This window comes from Euleptes europaea, chromosome 14 (genome assembly GCF_029931775.1).
Source record: "Euleptes europaea isolate rEulEur1 chromosome 14, rEulEur1.hap1, whole genome shotgun sequence".
NCBI lineage: Eukaryota > Metazoa > Chordata > Lepidosauria > Squamata > Sphaerodactylidae > Euleptes > Euleptes europaea.
This window is the reverse complement of record NC_079325.1, coordinates 41,673,436-41,699,958: the sequence shown is the minus strand read 5'-3', so window position 1 is coordinate 41,699,958 and position 26,523 is coordinate 41,673,436. Positions and strand designations below refer to the sequence as shown.

The window sequence follows — 26,523 nt, the reverse complement described above, 5'->3', positions numbered from 1 at the left end:
ATATCATACTTAATAGTGATCTTATTTATTGATAAAAATTAAATTGTAAGTCCCTGCCATTTCCCCCTCCCCATCCGGAGTCCTCGTCTGGAGGCCTGGTCTGCCGCCATAAAAGCCTATTGGTAGACCTGGCCTCCGGCTGAGTCTCATTGGGAGGCCAGGTCTACCCATTGGCTTTCTTGGCAGTAGACCTGGCCTCTGGAGGCCCATAGAAGCCAATGGGTAGACCTGGCCTCTGAAGGGGGACTTTTCCCCCTCCTCAGAGTCCAGGTCTACCGCCAAGAAAGCCAGTGGGTAGACATGGCTTCCCAATGGGACTCAGCCAGAGGCCAGGTCTACCAAAGGAAGCCCGCCCCGCCCAACAGCTGATAGGCGGGCGGGGGGGGGGGGGAAACCGCCGAGCCTCCCGCCCAGCAATTGCGCAGCTAGAGGGGAGGGGAGGCTTTAGCCTCCCAACCATTGAGGGCAAGGGAAAGGGGGACCTGGCCATTCTCCATGGCGGGGGGGGGGGGGAGAGAGACAGTGCGCCCGCTCGCCTGCTCTCTCTCGCTTGCTCGCACTCTCTCTCAGGCGCGCCGGCTCCGCAGCCCGGCTGCCGGCGCGAGCAGGCACGAGAGCAGGGGCTCTGAACCAAGTTTGGAGAGCCACACTCAACGGGCCAAAGAGCAGCATGCGGCTCGGGAGCCGCAGTTTGCAGACCCCTGACCTGAGATATCATGTACTAGGCAAAGTCAGAAACAAGTATTTGGTTTAATTTCTTAAGAGAACGTGACTGAACTTGTTTTGTTTAAAAAAAGGACACCACAGTGTAAAGGATACTGACATTTCACAGTGCAGAGGCAAGCCTAGGGTTGGAGAGATGTTGTTCGATAACTCAACAGAACCTGGGAGGTCCCTGAGTGTGGATACCAGTGTGAGAATGAGACTAGAAAGCCAGGGGGCACAGCTCAGATGGAGCATGCGTGAAGCCTACATTCTTCTGTGGCTTCTACAAGGGTGTTATAAGCAAACAAACAGAATGTACAAATTCTGGATTATTGACAGACACTAGCTAAATGCTGTGCTCTCAGGTTAAGGTCGATCTAGAAATATTTATTCTCAAGTATGATGATATTTTGAAGTCTAAATGCATTACTGAGCATCTGTCAATTCAGTTTTATCAGCAAATCTGCAGAAATTCACACTGAATATTTGAGGCATTGAGTTTGCCCCCAATGTCACTTTTAAACCTCAGAATGGCAACTTTTGAGGCATTTTCCCCCCTCCTGTTTTTCTGCATGACTTGATCAAATGACTGCAATCAACAGCAACATGCTGGAGCCATTTGTGTGACTGAAGCAAGCTCATCAAAGGCTTCCGTGATGCTGTGAAATGCAGATTCAGTCTGTAAACCATCAACTCATCGGTTAAGATGATGCTCACCTCTCAAGCCCTGAAGAAGGCTCCTCACTAAATTCTGAGCTTTCACTGCTTCCTGCAAAACAAAAAAAGACACAAGAGATATTAACACGTCAAAAATAAACTCAATAGAGACCAAGTCCAAGCCCCTTACAAAACATCCCAGAACAAACCACAGAAGCCAGATATGAGAGACCAGAGTGAGAAGTCGTAAGAGAGAGATTCCTGTGAGGTGCATGTTGCCCTGACCAGTACAGTATTGCAGTGTGCTTGTTGAGTACCTTATGATTATCATCACTGATTCAGCCACACCAGCCAAAGACAAATGACAGACAACAAAGGGATGACTGTTTTCCATTTAATTAAGACAGAAACAGGTTAACACGAAGCAAGTGACATTTCAGTGCCATGACAAATCAGCCTGAGACTTTGCTTTTACTCATGGTCCTCTCATTACAGGATCAGGACTTTCCAGAATCAATCGTTTTCCATTCAAGTTATTTAAGCTGCAAATTTAAAAGCCGTAAATGTCATAACTGAACGCATTTCCTTTCCAACCAACTCAGTGGTGTGGATTTCCTTTGGTTCAGGTGCTAAGTCAAAGAAACAGCCACCACAGCGACAGATGATATTCAACTCCTGGAAGGTTTATTACTGTCCAGCTTGGTTTCCATTGCTAGGAAACCGCTCAGCATGGTAATGATCTGTGATGGCTGCTCAGGTGATATGTGAAGATGGCACTTTTCACATTCAGATTAGTGACCGCTGTGCATCATGCATCTGATGAAGTAGGCTCTTGCATATGAAAACTCATGCCATAGCAAGTTAAGTTACTAAATCAGTTATCTGTATCTGAAGAAGCAAGCTGTAGCTCACGAAAGCTCATACCCTGCTAGAAAATTTGCTTGTCTTTAAGGTGCTTCTGGACTCTTGCTCTTTTCTAAATCAGTTAAGTTTGTATTTTTAGCTGCCACAGACTACCCAAACTACTTCAGGAGTTCATGCATTTCTCTGGCATGATGTTCATGATTACATTTTACACAAAACAGTTCCTTTTCTGCAGCCAAAGTTTAAATGTTTATGCTATATTCTGCAGAATACATTTTCCCTTCCTGTAGAGATCATTTCCAAACAAAATTGTGCTTTGCTACCTTTCAAAATGGTGCTCCTCATACAAAGACAACTTTCAAACTTGCTTGAATTTTCACTAGCGTGTCTCCTTTTTGACATTAACTGCCAACCCAACTCACAGGAGGAGGAGAAAATTCACAGTCATTGAATGCGTCCCATGTCACTGTTGCCAGATGATCAAGTTAGTAAGAGGCTAGCTGACTATAGGTGTGTGTGCCTGAAGTGAACTACAAACAAAGTGAACTGTGCAACATTTCTGGGCGCACGAAAAGCAGCTCTCAGCTACTTTCATAGAGTTTCTACCCAAATGACCACTTTTCTTTGCCCTGAAAATAAAACCATCTTTCCCAGACACTACATTTCTAGGTGTCTCTTTGTACTTCACATGAACACATGAAGCTGCCTTATACTGAATTAGACCCTTGGTCCATCAAAGCCAGTATTGTCTACTCAGACCGGCAGCGGCCCTCCAGGGTCTCAGGCCTCAGAGGTCTTTCACATCACCTACTTGCCTAGTCTCTTTAACTGGAGATGCCGGGGATTGAGACTGGGACCTTCTGAATGCCAAGCAGATGCTCTACCACTGAGCCACGTCCCCTCCCCAAAGCAGGAGAGACAGACAAGCAGAGAATCCAGCAAGGCTCTTGCATCCAAACCACTGAATACTTACCTATAGAAATACCATTGGTGAAAACAGAGCTTAGTGTGTGGTTTCTGACAGGACTGTGGGATTCTAGCACACTGTCATCCAGCAGGTGGCGTGGCTTCTCTGTTGGGAACGTTGCACTTTTACTTTCAACTACACTTAACTGACACATCATACTGGAAAATTGGAAAAGAAAAAAAAAGGCAAGGTTCTTATGTAATCTGACAACATCCATTCACTCCTGCCTTTTCCACACATCTCTCTTCACTGCATGAGGATCATACACGTCACCAAGTCCTTAAGAGCTAAAAAAGATTTCTCACATGCTCCTTCTCCCAGAACTAGGCTGCCTGTCCATACAAGAACTGGGTTCAAAGCAGCCTGTAAAATTTAATCTGCTGTTGTTTTAAAATAGGCATGTGCACGTTTTCAAATTGTTCCTCTGATACTTGGTAGTGCCCCAGTTTAAAAGGCTCAGTAACTGAACACATGAGCACATGGAGCTGCCTTATATCAAATTAGACCCTTGGTCCATCAAGGTCAGTATTGTCTACCCAGACTGGCAGTCACTCTCCAGGGGCTCAGGCGGAGAGATCTTTCACATCAGCTAGTATGTCTGAATTTTGACTTCCTATGCAGGTGAATTCAATAAGACGATGCCGGGCAAGTAACATGTCCTTGTAATCCAACCACTTCTCCTACTCAGCAGAATGTGGGAACTCTGCCTGAAAATCTGACACTGATACGGCTATAAGTATCTGACACTATATCCAATATACTTGAGCACATCTCAGCTAGGCAATGTCATGATTTGCTTGGCCTGAAAAGGGCATTACACCAACCAATTCTGTTCCTGGTTATTTTTGCCCCACAGAGGCTGGGGTAAGAGATGCAGCAGGGCATAAAATGGCAGAGTGTGTCGCACCCAGAAGAGAAGGGAAGGAGGGTCTGAGACAGGCATTTAATTAGGAATGAGAGTCACTCCTGTGATATTAGAAGAAGAAAAAGAGTTGGTTTTCATATGCCGACTTTCTCTACCACTTAAGGAAGACTCAAACCGGCTTACAGTCACCTTCCCTCCCCATCCCCACAACAGACACCCTGTGAGGTACGTGGGGCTGAGAGAGTGTGACTAGCCCAAGGTCACCCAGCTGGCTTCATGTGTAGGAATGGGGAAACAAATCCAGTTCACCAGATTAGCCTCCTCTGCCACTCATGTGGAGGAGTGGGGAATCGGACCTGGTTCTCCAGATCAGAGTCCACTGCTCCAAACCACCGCTCTTAACCACTACACCACGCTGGCTCTCTATTAGGAATGGGGAAAAGTACCTCTGGCTCTCTATTAGGAATGCGGAAAGGTACCACTGAGAAAGGTACTCCTGAATTTTCTAATTGCTAAATTAAATCTTAGTGGTGCCTGAATAAACTGTTAAGATTTTACGAGGACTAGAACACCCACTTGTTTCCCAGGCTGTGACTCTTCCTGTGTCGTGGTACAGGAGGAGTTGGCAGGCTGGCTGCCACCGAGGCATCAGGACAGGTTGGTCTCCTGCTGAACCTCACAGATGCTGACACCTCTGATGGACCTACAAAATAGATACCAATTAATGCTAAACTGGAGCCGAGGAAAGACGTTGCTGGTGGTCGGTTTCTGGAAGGGTTGGATGATCTTGTAGACAGACAGTTGGAAAGCATATGTGGGGAGGAAGGAAAACAGCATCTACTTAAGGAGTGTCGCTGATCTCAAATGACAATTCCCAAACACTGCTTCCTGCCTACTGGTATTACACCATCCATTCCTATTAAGAATCTATCCAATTAAATCAAAATAGCAATTGGCCTCAAATTGCTATTATTGTGCATCGTTCTGATGACAGAAGTGCCACAAAAATAAATTCTTGGCTACTCTATGACGGAGACTTGCCAATGGAATAATATGCGCAGCCAGAAAATATTTCGGATGTTATCATGACTGTCTAACGACACATATGCTCCAAATTTGGTTCGCAACCTTATTTGCCTGTAAACAGTTCGTTAGCATTGACTCATAGCCTGAGTATCTAAGGGAAACGTGAGGATGTTTCAGATACACCAGAGCCAGGCAGATGTGTTATTTCTCAATTAAATCTGTAAACTCTCGGAGCTTTGAGAAAAGCCCCTTTGCCAGTGGGTCACACATTTTTAGCCAGCACTTACGTAAGGTAATAGGGATGGGGCAGAGCTAGTAAGTTCTTCAATGATCTCCTCAGAGTAGAAGAGACTAATTCCATCTCCGCGTGTGTAAACAAGATGGTCTCTGCAGCGGAAACATCTTAATAGTGCTGACCAAGAGGGAGGAGTTTCGCTTCTACACATTTTCACAAATCAAAGACTATCTACTTCCAACAGAAAAGAGTAGGAGTCCAGTAGCACCTTAAAGAGTAACAAAATTTCTGGCAGTGTATGAGCTTTTGTGGCTCATGAAAGCTCATACCCTGCCAGAAATTGTGTTACTCTTTAAGGTGCTACTGGACTCCTACTCTTTTCTACTGCTAGTGACAGACTAACACGGCTACCCATCATGATCTATCTACTTCCAACTCTTTCTCTCACATTTCACATATTACACTGATCCTTCATAGAAGGTACTTTTGTGTCTCATAAGGAGAAGTTTGAAACCTGAATACAGATGATCAGAGGCAACAACCACAGGGCTAAAAAGCTATGACTGTGCAGCTTCCTAGAACCTGTACACTGTACACACAGTGGAACAGGCAGCTGTGCAATGAATACACGAGACAATCTAAATTATTTTAATATGCAAAAGGGCCTTGTGTGTAGGAAAGGTTTCACGTCTGAAGCAGCCCCAAGTCTTAACAATGCTTCTCTGCTTTAGAGATGGGTTAAATCAGATAATATACGTGGAACTTGAGTTTGAAATTAATATTGCTCTGCATTCAGCCAGGGAAGCCACCCCAGCCATAAGCAGGTGAGTTACGCAAACATGTTTCATAGCTTCTCATTTGAAGATATGGGTAAATGTAGGGTTGCCAACCTCCAGGTAGTAGCTGGAGATCTCCTGCTATTACAACTGATCACCAGCTGATAGAGATCAGTTCCCCTGGAGAAAATGGCTGCTTTGGCAACTGGACTCTATGGCATTGAAGTCCCTCCCCTCCTCAAACCCCACCCTCCTCATGCTCCACCCCCAAAACCTCCCGCCGGTGGTGAAGAGGGACCTGGCAACTCTAGGTAAATGGCATCGACCACAGGCACCCAATAAATCATCTACTAATCATAGCTGCTTTCGACCAGATCTGAGGCTAATATTCTACATTAAGCCTGTAGACATGAAGCTGCCTTATACGGAATCAGGCCATCAGTTCATCAAGGTCAGTATTATATATTCATACTAGGACCGACTTTCCAGGGCTTACTTAAATGATATTGCTTAAACAGCTGAAAGGCCCCAGCAGCATCACACTAATACAATCCCCCAAATTAAACCTTTTTACATTTAATTACCGCCCTCAAAAATTTAGCTACTAATAATGTCATTCTTTTATCTGTGCCAAATAGCAACCACTGGATTAAGCTTTGCGGGGAGGGATAAAATTTATAAAGTAAAATTTGCCCTAAATATCTCCGCCTCAAATCAGCCCAATGACAGCAGTACAGCAAAATATGTTCCAGGGTCTCAGGCTGATGTCTTTCACATCAACTACTGTCTCGTCCTTTTAACTGAAGATGCCAGGGATTGAACCTGGGGCCTTCTGCACACAAAGCAGGGGCTCCTCCACTGAGCCACAGCCCCTCCCTGTTAGCCTGAAGGTATACAAATGTGGAAAGAAAATATGGAGTTTTCATGGGGAAATGTCTTTTATTTCAGTTTCTCCAAGTCCTGGACTCAGCCTCAAACATTAGCTATGCCACTGATAACTACACATTTGAACAGCTGCTACTTTTCACCATTACACAAATTAAGCAAATCTTCATATCTATATGACCCCTTTGGTCCTGACTGATACGGAATGTAAACAGAAGAATGACAGAGAGATACTTCGGAAGGAAAGATGCCAAACTAGCTTCTGGACCTAGAGAAGAGGAGAAATATTTTGAGACATCTTTCATGCAACAGCCACTGGTAAACAAGACCAAGAAAAGGATGTTCAGTCACAGGCTTGTCCTCTCTCTTTCACGCACACATAAATGCATGTGGATGAAGGAGCTTCTTGCGTGTCTACCCTGCCATATCAACAAGGGCTTGAGTCAATTAGCATTTGAACAGTGAGTCATTTTGGCATTATACAGTTTCTACAGAGGCCTTTTATTAAAAGGTCAAATACCTTGCCAATAAAAGGCAGCTTTGCTCATTTCTTGATCAGGGGTGTAACCAGAACCACATTCTGGAAGACGCAGCAAGAGAAAGGCTTTCTTGAACATGTTTCTGCAAAAGTCTGACTACAAAGGGCTTCTCAAAGAACCATAACCCCCCCACACACACCAAGGATGAATCAACCATAAGCAAACCAAGGCAGTTGTGCAATTTAAGCCCTTTGAGAAGGACTAATTCAGAGTTGCAAAATATTACTCACAACAAATGTTGATTTTGCAGCGATAGCTTGCCGGTCAAAAGAGTTTCCACAATACCCTAAAAGCTTAAAATAGGCTCCAATATTATCACTTAATTATATGTACTGAGAGTGTGGTGGTATGTTTCGAAAAGGAAACAATAACTTATTTGATGTCTTTTATGACATTAAAATGGGCCCATGCTTCAGCTGTGTCGTGCTCTGATGTGTGAGGCCACTGAGTCAAGAAAGGAGATTTTATCCTAGAGAGGTGAGACAAAGTGAAGGATGTACCATGTAAAAACAAGGTTTTGTCCGTAGGACTATCTTTCACCACCATTATACCGTTTATACTTTAACAAAGGAGAACATTCTCTTCACACAAATCTGAGTAATAACAGAACGCAAACTTGATTTCGATTTGTTACGTAAGACTGATGCCTGATGGCTCAAGGGAGTAGAGTATCTCCTGTACATGATTAAGAATGATGGAAGCCCGGGGGGGTGGGGGAATGAAAAAGACCATAAGATACTACTGTGAACTGATAACGGCAGCCAGAGTAGTTTTAGCATTGATGTGGAAGCAAGAAGAAATCCCTGCGATAGAAAGCTGGAGAGAGAAAATGGCAGGATATGCAGTGATGGCCAAGCGGACACAATTGTTGAACAAAAGACCTTTAGGAGAGTTACAAAGGAAATGGAAATGCTATCACGATTATGCAAAACCGTAATCTTGTATAAGTATTATTATTAGAGCAAATAAGAAACAACTATTGATTGATTTATCTAAGAATAGTATTGCATAGATTTTAAGGTGTTTAATAATAAGCAGGACATAGTAATCAAGAAAATAACTTGTTTTAAGATTATGCTAAATTGCTATCTAGCATAATACTTGTAACGTAGAACATATTGCCCATATTAATTAGTGGTCATTTAAAGACCTGTAGGCTAGGTTTTAAGGGGTATAACAATAAGTATGGTATACATGAATTAAAAAACTATTAAGTGGTATAATATGGTATAATCAAAGGATATCGGAACTATTCAAACACGGATTTTTAACATAGATACTATTAATAATTGAGTGGTTAACTATTGTAGAGAGTGGTTTGTCATATGGCACATTTTAGAAGCTTTGGAACGGTGTATGTATGATGCTTTGTAATGTAGTGTGTGTAGTGTGTGTTTTTGTTAATATTATATTTTTGTTAATATATATAAAGATACTACTGTGAACTGAATCAGTGTCACCAACCTGACCCACCCTATTACAGTCCCATCCTCAAGCTGTTATGGTGCTAGTTCTCTTGAAAAATAACCAGTTCTCCTTGGCATGGTTATTCTGTCAACATAAAGGAAAATTTAAAAAAATTAAAATGTTCAAAGCTATCAAGTGTGTGAAATAGATTCGGTGCAGCCCTGCAATAGTATAAAAAGTGAAAGCGAGTCAAAACAACAAAGCGAAGAGAAAAGAAATGAAACACCCTTATCAGCTGTGGTAGAAGTGAGACCTTCAGGAATGCCATGGGAGTTGCCACCTGCTACTACTGACACCAGTATGGAAAGACAAATTGCTGAAAGGAACACGGAGTCCTCTGAGCTGTCTTGAGGCCAGGGATTGTATCATTTGTCATTTTACTCATCATCCTGTTCCTTTTTCTTGCAAATCAAAATTGTTTTTGCGGTCCCTCGGAGAACCTTGTGCGAGGATGAACAGAATCTGTTGCTCAACCACAGCTAGAGACTTTCAGTTGAGAAACAGAATGTAACGTATTGTGTAATCACTGTATTCATTTTCATCACTTCAGCTACTCTTTGGTGCAGGCAAATATCTTTAGCCTTCTTGACTAAAGTTTCAGGCTTTAAATGCATTTGCAATCAGATCATTTTGGCTTTCGAGATCCCACCAAATGACATCACCTGTTACCAAATACTTCTTCTGTTTACTAATCCCACCCCATCGAGTCTGACTGAATGCAATTGCTATGAACCTTTACTAATGTTCTTACACCTCCTATTGCAACGAATGTCATCAAGCAAAGTTTTCCTGTCATTTGCCACGAGAAGAGGCTAGCTCAGCTTCCATTATTCCTCAGCTTTACTGTCAAGATGATGATGACATACATGAGAAAATAGCGTATAAAAGATATTAAAACATTCTTACGAGCTATTTATATTGGGGAGCCTGAGAGGAGCTCAGCAGAAGTTGACACGTGCTGTTTAGAAAGCTGTGGCAGGAACATTTGGAAAAGTTGACCACGTAGATTTAATATCCCAAAGGATCTCACTGTTTTTTTCCTTTGCGTACTTTTTCCATGAATAATCATTCAAGTGCTATAAACGAATGGTAACTTATGCAACTCTTTATTAGAACACTAGGCCTCTGGAGTGAAAGGTTTTACTCCACTGATTTTTGTCTTAATAAAACAAAAACAGGAGCTAACAAATGGTGCTGATAAGATGTCTGAAAGGGCAGCTTCAGATCACATAGCCGAGGCTGAATGATGAGTAGAACACATATTTAAAGAAGGTTTTTAGGACGTTTATTAACAATGCTTTCACTACTTGCAGACTACATTGGGTAAAGATTTATGTCCTGCGATGGGCCCTCTGGCCGGGATCGCGGGCCGTAGCACAGAACCCCTCCCCCCCTTTCCGGGTCACGCCTCCGACCCCCGCGACGCGGGTAGAGCAGGGGGGAGAGGCAAGGGGGACACCAACACCGGGGTTTTGGGGCGTCCAGGGAAGTGAAGTGCAGGCTTACCAGATCCCCCTCTCTCCTCCACAGGACGCCTGCCCGGAGAAGAGGCCGACGGAGGCACGCAGTGTGGACACCGGGCGGAGCCGGACAGCCGCGGCGAATGAGTACGGGAGCTGCCAGGGCGGGGCGCGCCTGAGGGCCAGCTGAGCACCGGCCGGGCGCGGACAGGGGGAGGGCGGGGGCAACATCGCAGCCGGGGAGCGTTGCTCATCCCGGAAGCGGTCGGGGCAGCCCCAACCTTATGGGCTCGGGGGCGGGGTTGGGCAGGAAGGCAATCCCCTAAAAGGGAGACAGGTGGAGGCCAATGAGGAAGCCAGGGCTGGGCTGTCGGCTAAGCACAGAATCCTGGCAGACTCCGGAGGGGAGGACAGCTCTGATTCCCCGACGGAGTGGTCTGAGGCCGAGGAAACCCCTCCCCCGCGAGGGGTACTGGAAGGGAGGACTCGGGGAGAGGCAGCGAGGAACCCCGAGCCTTTCATAATTTATATAACCTGTGTGAAATTTGGTTAGATACTTATCTGCTGACTGAATGGCTAATGTTACCATAACTATACCGGTGACAGAAAGTTTTGTCGAGACACAGTGACTTATGGCTACCCCCATTGGGTTTTCAAGGCAAGAGGTGAACAGAGGTGGTTTACCATTGCCTGCCTCTGTATAGCAATCCTGGCCTTCCTTGGTGGTCTCCCATCTGAGTTTTCACCAGGGCTGACCCTGCTTATCTTCTGAGATCTGACCAGATTGGGCTATCCTGGACCATCCAGGTCAGGGCATAGTTCAACTACAAGCTACAACACTGATGATTAAGAAAATGTGAGAAGGAATTTGCCAAAAAAGAAGAAAAATGTGTGTAGTAAGAAGTGTTAGCCCTGACCTGGATGGCCCAGGCTAGACTGATCTCATCAGATCTCAGAAGCTAAGCAGGGTCAGCCCTGGTTAGTATTTGGATGGGAGACCACCAAGGAATACCAGGGTTGCTGTGCAGAGGAAGGTACTGGCAAACCACCTCTGTTAGTCTCTTTCCATGAAAACCCCAAAAAGGGTCACCATAAGTCGGCTGCGACTTGACGGCACTTTACACACACACACACACACACACACACACACACACACACACACAAAGTGTTAAGCCTTTACATCTGGCAACTGCAGACGAACAGGTTGCTTGTTAAAATATCTTGTTAATTGCCTACTGTAGCATGAAGAAGGCCTGCAGATTACTTTTGTTACCTTCCACAGACCAAACAGAGATGAAAAATAATGCATTATTTATTTGTAAAATTACATTCCTTTTTGGCTCTCAAACTGCAGGAACCTGGAAAAAAATGACATAACAAAGGAAACCCGGAAGGTTTTTTTTTTTTTTGAATGCCACAAGCAGACTTCTTGAATTGTAGTCTGCCCTCCTTATGTCACACCACTTCGGCTTTCTCCATGCATCTTTAATACAATTGCCCTGGAATCATAATGCAGAAGTTTAAAAACAACAACGACACAGCCCCAAACCAGGGGAAGTAATTTAGTTGGAAACTTCTCTCCCCTTATTTCTTTGATATATCAGAGTATTAATTTGGCCAGTCACTCAAATCTGATCTCTGACATCTGCTTCAACCAACATGTTTTATTTTATTTATTTATTGTATGCAGACAAGTTATGCATGGTTTGCTAAAATATGTGTTTGGTATTGATACATCTGAAAACTTCCTGACAGCCTCTACCCGTATGGCAGAATTTGTGACTTGGGACTATCATTTACTTTGGGTTGCCACTTCAGATTTTTCATAGGTAGGACACTGTCCTCAAATGAAGATTATATGGATTACTCTTAACAACAGGGTGGAAATTGTATGTTCAACATCTATGTTTATGTATCGCTGCTACATGTATAGTTTTATGGGGTCCTGGGTTGATGTGCTTACAGCACAGAACATTGTTACACTAGGGCATTTCTGTCTGGTATACCTCATGATTTCATGGCAATGAAAACCATGGGTCAGTCCCAAGTAATAACTGGTCCTACCCACACAGTAAATTGTACCCTTTATTTGTTGTTTCGTGCAGGACACAAATAATCTGATCTGAGGTTTGTCAAGGACAGGTCATTACCAGATAAGGTTTAGACTAAACACAGCCAAAGACCCCTGAAGGGATGGGAGACCTATTAGAATGATCCACTCCATAAAATGATGGATCCAGTTGGTTTCCTGGCAGCTCTGGGGGATTTTCCAGTTGACATGGCTGGTAATCCTACAGGAAGAAGATAAGGCTGCACCGGTAGGTAGGAGAAAAAAGGGGAAAGGTGCAAGGATGAGCAGTTTATTAGATCTTCTAGATTCCTAGGCTTGCTGCTATATGCTTCGTCAGGGGATCTTACGTATAAACTTTTACCTTGCACCTGGTAATCCTACAGGAAATCTGGTGGACCACTGGAATTGGGAGGCTCTACGGGCTGTAAATGTATTTGCTCCTAAGTGTCCTCTCACTTGGGGGGTTCTTGTTTTGCTCCATGGTTACCAGCAGAATTGGGGGAACTAAAGCACCTGGAATGATTAGAATGGTAGCAAAGGAAAATTTGTGTTGAGTCTGACTAATCGGTGTCTGGAAATAGTAAAGGACTGGATAAGGTACAATAAACTGAAAGTGGCAAGATGGAAAGTCTATGGTTAGGGAAATCAGGCTGGTATTAGGTTAAACTCCTGGACCCCCCAAAAAAGTCACGGATCTACACTCTATTATCCCTAGTTCAACTGCATCACTGATTTGGGGCAGAACAGGAGAACTTCTGTACTGAGCAAAGTGATCTGGAATGTTACCATTGGTCTGGGGTGCTACCACTGATGCAAAGTTTAGGCTCTGAAAGAACATGGACCAAATGGGACCTAAGAGTAGCTCATGTTCCCAGACTCTGTGGACTCAGGGCTTGTGGTTGATCCATGGTCTGTCACAGTTTCTGTCCTGCCATCACTTCCTGCATATCTTCAGAAGTTCAAAAATCATGTTTCTTCCCAGATCCTTAATTTCAAACAAAACATTTTAAGCTTTTAAAAAGCCAGATGATGCCATCAAGAACCCTAACTATTTGCTTATTCATTTTCCCCAAAGAGATAAATCATCATTAGTACACAGAACATATTTCTTTCCCAATGTCAACGTCCTTCATGGCTTTGCTCCCACAGGAAAATTTATTTTGCCTAGAGCACAAATGAAAAAAGAAGCACAAGGGAGCACGAGCCGTTCTTGTGCCTCACTGTTGCCTTCAATGTCTTAAAACATATTATCTTAAACAACTTATCCCAGTGTCCTCTTGTTGCGTTCTTATGACACACACCAGAGGGTACCTCGCTTCCTATATAGCTGTATATTTGTCAGGCAAACTACCAAACAACATCACAGTAATCCTTTGTGTTTCGTGGATTTTTCAGAAAAACAGAGACGCAAAATTATATGCACCGTCTATGTTATACAGATTAGTCCATATGTTTCTTCATTTTAGTCATAAGTGAGCTTCAGAATGACAGAAGTCATAGTGGTGGGTTATGTGTACCTATCCTCACTGCCTGGCCTGTGCTAGGTTAGCACCAGTGGATATCAGCTGTTGAGGATTGAGAGTCTGCCTACTAGACAGTGCAAAGATGCATCCTGTTAAAATGTGTGCTCTAAGCAGCGCATCTCATATTGCCCAGTTATTGGTGCTGCTACGGCCACTGCCGCCAGCACATGAAACAAGGGAAGAGTGAGGTAACTCTCTCCGGCACACATGCAGCAGCCACAACAAAGAAGGGAGGGGGAAAGACACACCTTGAGTTCTCCCTCTACTGTCCAACCTGTCAACCTCTGTTCGGAATTACTTAGAAAGAGTTGAAACAGTTGAGCAATTGGGGATCTTGTGTCCGTATTGGTTGTTTGGTGTGCACATTCATAACCCCATTAAATAAGATAAATGATTAGGATTAAGAATTTTGAGTTGTCCTCTAAAAAGCAGAAACTTGAAAAATATTTTTATAATGGAAAGGAAAAGAGCTTCAATCAAGAAATGCAAAGAACTTAAATGAGGAATGTATTCTTTCCCCTATCCATATGTCTAGATAATTACATGCTGGCAAATGGTTCTGCGTAATTGACTTTGTAGACTGAGTGCTCCTATTGTTTCCTGCAAATAAGCACAGCAGTCAGGGGCAATGTGAGCAGAATTAACCTTGTGGTCTTTTCTGACTGTGCGGGTAAGGAGGCTCAGTCGCCATAAGTTAATTCACTCATCATATCCGCAATGTGATACTATCAGAAACACCATCTGGCTGGAGACAGGTATATCACAGAGGATTAAACGAAGGAGGATAGAAGCATGATCCTGAAGGAAGTTTTCAGCTTCTTTAAAATTACAAATGTCTTTTATGACTTTACAGTTACTTTTATATAGTAATGGCTACATCAGTAAAGCTCAAAAAGACATACTGAATCATCTTCTTCATGATAGCAATGGTTATTGTGGGGAACCAATAGAGGTTGGAGTGATGCATTTTATATAAGGTAGAAGAGACATTGTTGGGTGGGTCCCGAGGAAAGATTAAATTTACTCTGGAATCACAACATGTTACTCAAGGGAACTTGGATGACTATTTTAGGTGATAGTCATATGATGATCCAGTCCCGTGCCCCTTTACCACCCATAGTTGGACATTTCTCATAATAAGACAACAGCCTAGCACATTTTGGTAGAATAGATGACCTTTCAGCTATCAAAAGAAAAGCTGAGTACAAACCATTCAGTTTTGCATTAATCTTTCCAAATGATGTCAATTTTTCTTGAACAGTCTTTCTGAAACAGAGCAGCAAAGAGCTGGAAGAGTTTGTTCTGTTAAACAGTTTCAGGTGGTTGCCATGTTAGACTGTTGCAGCAGAACAAAACTGGAGTCCAGTAGTACCTTAGAGGCCAACAAAATTTTCCAGGGTATAAGCTTTCATGAGCAGTGGTGGATCTACTATGAAAGCTTAAGCTTCAGGGCCCCAATCCCAGAAGGGCCCTGAAACAACTTTTTTTTAATGAGCAAATTTTTCAACAAAATTGATGGAGTTTTTTTTAAGTGTTTGTTATTAAAATAGGGCTATTTTAGTGATAGAATCATAAGCCAATGGGTTGAAGTACTTAATATTGACCTTAGAATATGCTCTCATACCTATTTCACATGGCCTCAAAATGTCCCTATAATTGGTCAAATTTCAAAATTTTCTCAGGGGCTTGCAGCTCCCAAACCCCCAGCTGTATGGGCTCTCTGAGCTTGCCAGAATCTATTCATAGCCTACATTTTGGCAGCTGGATCCTCAAATCCTTCATTGGTGCTTGGCTTAATAGTTCTACAGCTCAGCTCTTAGGCTAGAGCCAATCAGAATAATAAAAAGACATCTGAATTCTCAATTCTGGGTGCACGCATCTTGCTTGTGCAATTTAACACCAAAAACCAGATTTTCACCTCTTTATCCCAACAAGCCCCCTCTGATAACCTTCCACCTCTCTATTAGAGAATGAACCAATACATCTGCCATAGAACACCACTGAAGAAGAGAACAGCGGTTACCCAGACCTCGTTGCTGGTGGGAAGGGGCTCACTGTATGGTCTATTTCCAAAGACTCCACCCCACCACCCTGTTTTCTGCCATTTGGGTCTCAAGATCCTTGCAAGGGCAAAAAGGTCCTTTGGACCTTGTTGGATGTTGCCCTATTGTTGCTGGTTGCGAAGGGGCCCCCATAACAGTTCAAGCTTCAGGGTCCCAAAAATGTAAGTCTGCCACTGTTCATGAGTCGAAGCTCATTTTGTCAGGTGACTTGAATTTTGCTATGTTAAACAGTTCTTCATCTAAAGCATTGTGAGAACATAGGATCTGGAACAGTTTTCTAGAAATGGTTCTCAGAATTGAACATTCACACAACCGTGAATCTGCATGAACAGAAATGAACACATTTCATAAGGCTGTATCTTGCATTCATTATCACATGCATCCATAAAAGCTGAAGGAGTTAAAGGCTCAAGAAATAATAATGTACAGTATAGAGACTAGCTCATAAAGGAAGGAAAATCATCTATTTGCTTTCTGGCAGTCAGTCCAAGAAGGATGTGCAAGATCTATTTACTTTTGCAGAATTCTGATTTTGTAAATCCATAATTTCTTTTCAGTGAGGACACAAATATGGGAGAAGATAAAAATAACTCAGAGCCCAGGGCAAAGGGAAGTCATCAGATCGATTTCTGACATCTGTGAGGAAGAAGAGGATTAGGAAACCTTACTAAAATATAAAGGGCAACATTTTCACATTGTTGTCTGTTGGGATGCAGGAGGAAGGGCTACAATGGACATTCTGTCACCATCTCTTGACGGCTACTAGAAAAGAAGTCACTCAAACAAACAAGACCTTAATAAAGGTCTTGCAAAAGAAGCAGATACTTCTGGCTTAGCGAAAATGACTGGTCTACTAAGGCATCCAGAACAAAGCTATTTACTAGTAACCAAGGCTACACCTAAAACAGACGGCATAACTAAATGTCAGACTAATTGTTTACATGGAAAAGGATGCTTTCCTTTGAATCCAAAATGAAGGAAGTTCCATCCAGATTACGTCACCGGCGTAGTACACTGACTGGCCCAAGGCTTACAAACATCTTTATGTTCTCTCTCTTTTTTGGATGCCTTTTCTTTGTCCTTTTAACTCTTCTGTAGCTTACACCATAGATTTAACATAATACATTCATGTGGTAAGCTCCTTCCAGACAGACTGAGCATGACTGGGCCAATTTCCACCTCATTACAGCAATGTAATTCTACTGATTTAAGGGAGTTGCTCTTCTGCATTCACAGTGGGGTAATGGAAGCGAGAATTCTCTTGTCGGGAAGTATTATGGGGCCTCAACAGTGATGTGGTTTCAAGGAGTTTAGCCTGAAGAAATCCAAGAAACAAAGGCTCTATTTATGGCTGAGTGCTGCCTGCTGCTTTGCAAAGAACAGAACCTGCTCACAGCCTACTCCTCCTACTCCTTAATACACTTCAAAATATGTAATGGTGGGAGACAATGACGATGCCTTAAAAAGCGTTTGTTTAAAACTACCTCTTGATCCTTCCCAGATAAATTTGGGGAAACTCACATCTTAAATATGAGACAGACCTAAACACACAATTGACCCAGCAGATGAATGCTTTGCAAATGACATTTTCCATATACTGAGATCAGAGATATAAATTTCATTTAATAAAGCAACCTTTTAAACTTCCAACATTATTATAATTCTCTCTCTACCTCATACTGCTTCTTATTAGTTTTAAGCAGATTACTAAAATAAATAAAAAAAGCTAGACCACATCTGAACGGCTGCGAAAATCAATTTACAAGGGCATAAAATGTTGCAACTGAAAGAGTGGCAGGTTTACTATAAACTTCTAATAAAAAAGTAATGTCTCCACTTGATCTATATTTTGGAGCAAAGGAAAAATTAAAAGATTTCTAAGCTCAGTAAAATAGTTGCAGGTAATACAGAGTATCTACACTACCTGCACTCCAGTCATCTCCTCTATTAGAGTAGGGTATCTTAAGATACTTCCCTTGCAAGACTCTAGATGGTAAGGCATTTAGGCACACCAACATAAAGGTATGCCTATACTGAGGAACAGTCAGAGATGAACAGTAGTCAGGAAGCTGGCCAGATGGAAGAATACCAACAAACTGGGTAGAATAAATATGTCCTGCTCTACAGATTGTACTGTTAAAATTGTCCCTAAATAAACATTTCTTAATCATGCCCATAGCTTCCTGTCTGGTGAGTGATGGAAGGAAGTCCAAGGGAAGACTGAGGAGCTGAAGTCATTGCTCTACAAGTTTATCCCAATAGGAAACGTAAGGATCCTCTCTGATCAGCATTATTATCATTTAAACATGTAAACATTAACAAACTCACAATCTAGTCCACATATACATATCTCCTTACATAGTATAAGCTCTGCTACTGGTTTTGGGGGAAAATTAACATATTCGCATGCTCCAGTGTCAGTCTTTTTCACAGATGATTACAGTAAGACCAGAACTGAAAAACACACATCCTGCAGGCTCTGCCATTTTTCCAAACATTTGTGTGTACGTTAAGTGCCATCAAGTCACTTCCGACCTATGGAGACCCTATGAATTAATGTCCTCCAAAATGTCCTATCATTAACAACCTTGCTCAGGTCTTGCAAACTGAGGGCTCTGGCTTCTTTGACTGAGTCAATCCATCTCATGTTATGTCTTCCTCTTTTCCTGCTGCCCTCTACTTTTGCTGGATGATTGTCTTTTCCAGTGACTCTTGTCTTCTCATAATGTGACCAAAGTACTGTTGCCTCATTTTAGTCATTTTAGCTTCTAGGGTCAGTTCAGGCTTGATTTGCACTAGAGCGCACTGATTTGTCTTTTTGGTAGTCCGCGATATCTGTAAAACTCTCCTCCAACACCTCATTTCAAAGGAATCAACTTTCTGCCGGTCAGTTTTCTTCATTGTCCAACTATCACACCTGTTTATAGTCATGGGAAATACTATGGAATAGATTATCTTGATCTTGGTCGCCAGCAACACATTCTTACACTCAAGAATCTTTTCTCGCTACTTCATGGCTTCCCTTCCAATTCTCAATCTCCTTTCTTGGTTTCTTGGTTGCAGTTTCCCTTTTGGTTGATGATGGAGCCAAGGAATACATTTTTTTAAACAATTTTAATGTCTTCATCATTGACCTTAAAGTTGTACAATCTCCCAGTAGTCATTAGTTTTGTCTTCTTGATGTTTCCCAACATTTAGCACATGATATAAACAGTAAACAAGTCCTTACTATTTACTTATTTAAACACGTAACATTCTATATTCCTAATTGAGATAATTTCTATTAAGGTTAAAAAGGTGTACAATGTCTTTTCAAAGGCAGCATCAATGTTTCTTTTGTCAGAATGGCATGGGTTGTGAAGCTAACGGGTATGTTGGCTTCCTAATGCATGTTCCAGTTGCTAAACACACGCAAACACATGTAGAAAGTGGCATGGGATGACATGTAGAAAGTGACATGGGATGAGAGCCAGCAAGGTGTAGTGGTTAAGAGCAGTGGATTGGAGTGGTGGACTCTGATCTGGAGAACCGGGTTTGATTCCCCACTCCTACACATGAGCGACGGATGCTTGGTGAACCGGGTTGGTTTCCCCAATCCTACACATGAAACCAGCTGGGTGACCTTGGGCTAGTCACAGCTCTCTTAGAGCTCTCTCAGCCCCACCTACCTCACAGGGAGTCTGTTGTGGGGAGGGGAAGGGAAGGTGATTGTAAGCTGGTTTGATTCTCCCTTAGGTGTTAGAGAAAGCACATAAAAACCAACTCTTCTTCTTCTTATCTAGACTGTTGGTAAAGCCGGCTGTGTACATATTGTGCCTACTGATCTTGCTGTTTTCTTACAGTTACTTTATTTAAATCCACACAATGAAAATACCCAGGTAGCTTTGCATCAGATTACTATACACAGATTGTTGAGAAACACAGAAAGCTGCTGATACTCTAACAGAGAAATTTTAGCACGGAACACAAGTTTTTAATGCTCTTCTATGTTTAAAAACCATCAGATGCTGGGAACTTTTACAATTTCTGCTCTGTATTCCATTAATACATTCTAGTTAGCTCTGGGAAAAATTACTTAAGAATATGTTCCAAAACAATCTGTCTGCTGGCTGCAGTGCTCATATTGGACATTATCTAAGTTAACAGGAACACAGATGGATTTTTTCAACACAGGCACTTGATTGTAAATGTGGAATGCTAAGAGGTTTTAAATGATGTCAAGATATGTTTTCTCCATCACTGCCACAGCCCTCAAGCTTCTGTGACAGAACAAGGGAGCTTAAACGGTCCCAAAGAAGGAGAAGGAGGAGGAGTTGGTTTTTATATGCTGACTTTCTCTACCGCTGAAAGAAGAATCAAACCGGCTTACACTCTGCTAACTATACTTTAGCCTCTTGTCTACCGCTTGGTCCAATTCATGGAAACTTGGCTGGTAAGTTCAGGTGGAAAGTAGACAGCTGATTTTCTCAATTTTCTTAGAAATGATGAATAAAATGGCTTTCACCAAGCCACAAGCAATTTGCAGGATTCTTTCCTATGAAAACCATCTTTTCATGAAATGATCTTTAGTAGGAAGGATGCAGGCTTGTGCTGGAGATGGTTATCAGGGTTGGCATGGTGCCCTTAATTGTTCAAGCAGACTAGAATTCAACAGACTATAATAAAGAAGTTGCCACCCACCCTAATGGAATATGGAACTTCAGCTGGTTAGCACAACACAACCCCCTACATCATGTCTGTAAAATATGACAACTCGTAGCAGGGGAAACATTTTGAACACTTATATTTCAGCTACTACCTGCATTGCTAAGAATGCAGATTCTGTAAGGCACTCAACATCCTGTGTAGGATTCCAGAGTTTTAACTCAGCATACATGAAAACTACACAGGTTTTAGACTTGCAGTCTGATCCCATTTATGTTTCCTTGGGAGAAAGAAATGGGAGTTACTCCCAAGTCAGTGTGCATACATCTTCCTTCCACCTTTAAAACCAGGGTTTCTGACAGCGCAAATAGCTTTCAAAACAAATGAGAACAGATTAAAAGGAAGAAGTTGAGCCCTCTACACCCAGCTAATGACAAAATGAAGTGACCCTTTAAAGCTTTACTTTGCCAGGTAGAACTCAATAGTACTAAATAATTCACCCACCTAGAGCTAATCCTCTCCACCTCTCTTATCTGTATTTTGTTGGGATATATTAGTACAGTATGAAGACCAGTTACCTGTCATATGCTGATGGGTTTTACTGGCTGGTTTTCCTTCCTTTAACTACTTCACACTTTAAAAAGGGGAGATGAAGTTTAATTTTTCCTTGACACTCTAAAGAGAAAGGTTGCCACATTTCTCACGCAATTGACTGATCTATTTGACAGCAGATAACGCAGAATCCGCTTCTCAGAAAGCGTCTTTAGTTGTTTTATCTAGGGAGTGATACATTTATTTTGTGGACATGATAAAGCAATGTGGGCTAGGGAGTCGATTTGATCTGGACAAAATGGGCATTTTCGTTTTTCTGCAATACTTTTATTGTATCACCCTTGTGTCTCGGCTAAGTCTAGGGCATTACATGTTGCCAATAAGAAAGCTTGTCTGAACTTATGAATTTCTAACCAGTGGGAATAGTCTGGCAAGGAGAAAGTTCTGTTGAAGGGTATCTGGAAGAAGTGAGGTGAACATTTATTATTTGAGTCCTTAAACAGTAAGGACCAATCCTAATTGAAGATCTTATTTTGTAATTGTTTACAGCTTGCTTTCCAAGTGCTATTCCTTGCAGCTTTCAGTCACTCTATTGGAAGAGAATATTGGCTGGTTTTAATAGTTGTTATTTTTAATGATTTTAAGTTTTTACTGTTAGTATCCCTCCAACACTAGATATATGCTGCTCAAGATCAATTGATCAAGGAGCTTCTAAGGGATAAAAGGAAAGGATAAAAGGTTAGTCAGTCAGTCATTCATTGATATGGCACACAGCCAGTTTTTGTGTTTTTTTTTCTTTTATTTTGTGTGCCACTATGAGCAGTCTGGGAAGAGGTGCCATATGTTTAAAGTAAATAAATATTACCCTCAACCTATGTTTCTTGGTATTCTCCCTTTGCAGCTTTCCCCCTGCCCACCCCCCACCTCGATTTTTGCAAATATCTCTGTATTGAAATACTACCAGTGGCGTCCTGGATTGCTTCCAGTTTTTTGTACCAGTTCAGCATTTAAACCTGAGTGGGATTTTTGGAAGCATCCACACAACCTTGTCCCCCTAATTGTACTTGTTCTGCCTTTTCTCCTGCCTTGCTTTATTCTTTCCTGAACCTGGTTTGGCACAATCTTTTCAGAAATATATGTAAATATATTTATATGTCGTATGGTCAGGAAGTAGGGTTGCCAGCATGAGACTGCCAACCAGAAGGAGACTTACCAGCTATGTGGGGGCCCATGCCAGTGACGTAATGATTTTGCTGGCAATGTGACATCACTTCAGGCTGCCCCAGAAATGGCGATGCTGACTGGCCCCCCTCCCCCCATTTTTCTCTCGCTGCCCAGTGGCATGAATGGCCACTGGGGGTGGGTGGGACAGGAAGTATCCCATTGAAGCAGGAGATCTGGCACTCCTATCAAGAAGGTGCACATTTTTAAAGAGCCTGCCCTGATCAGCACCATTTTCTTTGCCCCATGGCCACCTTTTTCCTCCCTCCACAAGAGAGCCTTCTGGGGCTTTGAAAACAGTTCAGCCATTGACGTATCATATTGTTAGAGTGCTGTTTTTACAACAACAGCAACAACAATAAAATTTTATCCCGCCCGACCCTGGAAGAGCAGGGCTCAGGGGGCCTAACATCAATGAATACAATATAACATACCAATATAATACAGTAACAAATTAACATTCTAAAATCATTCCTAAAATAACAGACTCCTCCTGTTAACTATCCCACCGTATGGAGGATGTCACTTCCGGGTGGCCGTGTATCAGATGCCCACTATCGATAGCCATCAGTCCGAGGGAAGGGAGAGAGGATGGAGACAAAAAAAACATAGGGACAGGTAACACCATAAAGGGAGAGTGTGGAGAAGGGGAAACAACCGGGGAGGAATTACCGAAATAGGTCAGGAGGGTGGGAAGAGGGAGGAAGAAAAAAGGAAGAGGGAAGAAGGAAAAAGGAAGGCGGGAGGGAAAGGAAGTCAGCTCTTCATATGTTCCCATCGTTGTCACAGTTCTTCTGTGCCCCAGCTTTCGTCTTTTTTTTAAAGTATCTAGTCCTTTTCATGGTGGAGATATGCTTTCCCTTATACCTCTGCAACAAGGAGAGCTAAAGAATACAGCACTTTGTTTCTAAATATGATCTCAGCAGCAAGATTATTATATGCACAAAAATGGAAGAACCCAGTGATACCCAGTTTAGAAGAGCGGCTGATGAAACTACTAGAATTAGCAGAGATGGCAAAACTAACTGTGTTGATTAGGGAAAAGAATCTAAACAAATTAATTGAAAATTAGAACCCCCCGATGGACTACATACGGAAATCAGGAAAAAAATGACTTGATACGTGAATTTGAAGATTGAAAGAATAAGCATTTAAGAATAATAGAGGAAAGCAGATAAAAACAGAGTTTCATTTACCTGTAACTGTTGTTCATCTGGTGGATTTTCTATGCAGGCACACATGGGACTGCGCAGGCGCAGGCCAGCCACGGATAAGATTTGTCAGCTTCTAGAAAAATCTAAAAGAGAGTGCTCCCCCTCCCCTTGGGGCATGCAATCTCCCCGCCCACGGTCACATGACCCAAGGAGGAGGGAGCACTCTTCCCTCCAGTTCTCCAACCTGCCACCACGGAACCAACCACTGGTCTAGTGGAGAGGTCCCACAGCAGGGAAGGAGGGAGGGATGTGTGCCTGCATAGAAGATCCACCAGATGAACAACAGTTACAGGTAACTGAAACTCTGTTTTTCATCTGCGTGGCTTCTATGCAGTCCCACATGGGAGAGTAGCGAGCTCGCTTACCAGGACGGTGGGTGTGGGACAGTCACCGAAATAAAGACTGCAATATGGCACGTCCCATGGCTGCATCTCTTGCTGAGTCCACATCCATAGCGTAGTGTTTCATAAACGTAGAGGGCGTGCACCAGGTAGCAGCCTTACAGATGTCCCGGAGATCTATCTTAGAGAAGGCGATGGAAGCCGCATACACTCTGGTAGAATGTGCTTTGATCATAGGAGGGCACTCCTGGTGAGCAAACTCATATGCCATCTTGATGGTTGATGTGATCCACCTCGAGAGGGTCTGAGGAGAAGCACGACAACCTTTGCGATGCCCGCCGAAGCAAACAAAAAGGTTGTCATCTTTACAGAAGTTCTGAGACCTTTTAATGTAAAAAAAAAAAAGGGCTCTGCGGACATCTAGGGAATGTAATGCCCTATCAGCATCTGAGGATGGGTGAGGGGGAAAAACGGGAAGGACAATGTCCTGTGTAAGGTGAAAGGCTGAAACGACCTTTGGTAAAAAGGAAATCTTAGGTTTCAATACTACTCAATCCGAGTGGAACTTAGTATAAGGAGGGGAATGTGACAGTGCTGAGACGTTGCTCACCCTCCTTGCCGAGGTAATGGCGACTAAAAAGGCCGCCTTGAAGGATAGTAGGGCCAATTCACAAGTAGCTAACGGCTCAAACGGAGGTCTCATGAGCTGTGAAAGGACTAAGGAGAGACTCCACTGGTGGAGTGACAGGAGGGTACAAGTTATTGAGACCCTTCAAAAACGTTTTGGAAAGGGGGTGAGAAAAAACTGAGAAGGAGTCAATATCCGGGTGAAAAGCCGTTATTGCGGCTAAATAAACTTTAATGGAAGAATTAGATAAACCATCATCTTTGAGAGATAGAAGGTAATCAAACACAACAGACAGTGGGCAATTGATTGGTGAAATATTTATAACCTTAGCCCAATCAGAAAAATGTCTCCATTTAGCGTCGTAGGACCACCATGTGGAAGACTTTAACAAATGCAGCAGAACTTTAGCTATCCTGTCAGACCACTGCCCTGGGGTATCACCCTCCAGGCCGCAAGTTGCAGATCCGGGGGGGAGTGGGAGGGATTCTTTGGAAGAAGAATGTAATTCCCTTGTGCAAGTGACATGAGCACTGCGAACCACGACCTCCTGGGCCAAAATGGAGTGACAATGATGGCATCTGTCTTGTCGTGGTTCACCTTGGCTAGGGCCTTGTGAAGTAGAGGGAATGGGAGAAAGAGATAAAACAGAGCCCCGGTCCAAACTGCCTGAAAGGTGTCTCCCATTGAGCTGGGGCTGGCTCCCGCCCTCAAATAGAACTTGGGACACACTGAGTTGAGGTGTGTGGCAAAAAGGTCTATTTGTGGATAACCCCACAGGCGGAATATTTGGTGGAGACAATCGCTGCTCAGGGTGAGCTCATGCGCTTGATTGGGAAGGCGACTCAGAGCATCCGCTAGTGTATTGCTCTTCCCTGAAATGTGAATCGCTACGAGAGTGGCGCGGTGAGCTATGGCCCATTCCCAGATGTCGCTGGCTTCCTTGGAGAGCGAAAACAGATCCTGTGCCGCCCTGCTTGTTTATATAGAACTGGGCGGTGGAGCTGTCTGTGGCGATCTGAATGTGCTGTCCGTCCAGGTGCCCTGTGAATGAAGACAGAGCAAGACAGATGGCACGCAGCTCCAACAAATTGATGAGCAACCGGGATTCTAGGGAAGACCAAGTACCCTGGGCCGTAAGGTCATCACAATGAGCCCCCCATCCTGACAGGGAAGTGTCTGTGAACAGGTACTTCTGAGGAGAAGGGCGCTGAAAGGGGACACCTGAGAAAATGTTGGCATCGTGTGCCCACCATTGTAAGGAGGAAATAACATATCTGGGGACAGAAAGGCGTTTGTATTGGGGATCAATATTGAGCCTGAACACCTGGAGGAATCAGTTTTGGAGTGGGCGCATACGGAGCCTCGCAAACTCTACCAAGGCCGTGGTAGAGGCCATGAGGCCTAACAATTTCTGAATATGATGGGCCGTTTGAAACTGCTTTTTTGTGAAGCTAGCCACCATTTTTTGAATGGCGCGAGCTCTCTGTACAGGGAGGAAGGCTCTAGCCTGGACAGCATCTAATTGCGCTCCAATGAAGATTTGTAGTTGCACAGGTACAAGCTTAGACTTAGAAAAGTTAACCAAAAGACCCAGGTTGTTGAGGACTGAGAGGATTAAGTCCACCTGTGTGGCTAATTCCGATTGTGACGGACCCACCACTAACCAGTTGTCCAGGTAGGGAAATATTACGCAACCCTTCAGGGCAAGGTGAGCTACCACTACTGCAAGGCACTTCGTAAAGGTCCTGGGGGCTGTGGACAACCCGAAGGGCAACACATTGTTCTGGTAACATTTTCCATTGCATTCAAACCGTAGGTAT

At 43.2% G+C, this 26,523-nt stretch overlaps 1 protein-coding gene across 1 annotated transcript in view; it reads right to left on the bottom strand.

Moving 5' to 3' along the window:
• RALGPS1 (Ral GEF with PH domain and SH3 binding motif 1) overlaps positions 1 to 26,523 on the bottom strand; it is a 224,457-nt gene that overhangs the window by 16,967 nt on the left and 180,967 nt on the right. The window contains exons 12-14 of the mRNA XM_056860277.1: positions 4,635 to 4,761; positions 3,200 to 3,351; positions 1,423 to 1,474 (exon numbers count right to left, since the gene is read on the bottom strand). Coding sequence (XP_056716255.1) covers positions 1,423 to 1,474; positions 3,200 to 3,351; positions 4,635 to 4,761 — 331 coding nt within the window. The remainder of the gene's footprint in view (positions 1 to 1,422; positions 1,475 to 3,199; positions 3,352 to 4,634; positions 4,762 to 26,523) is intronic.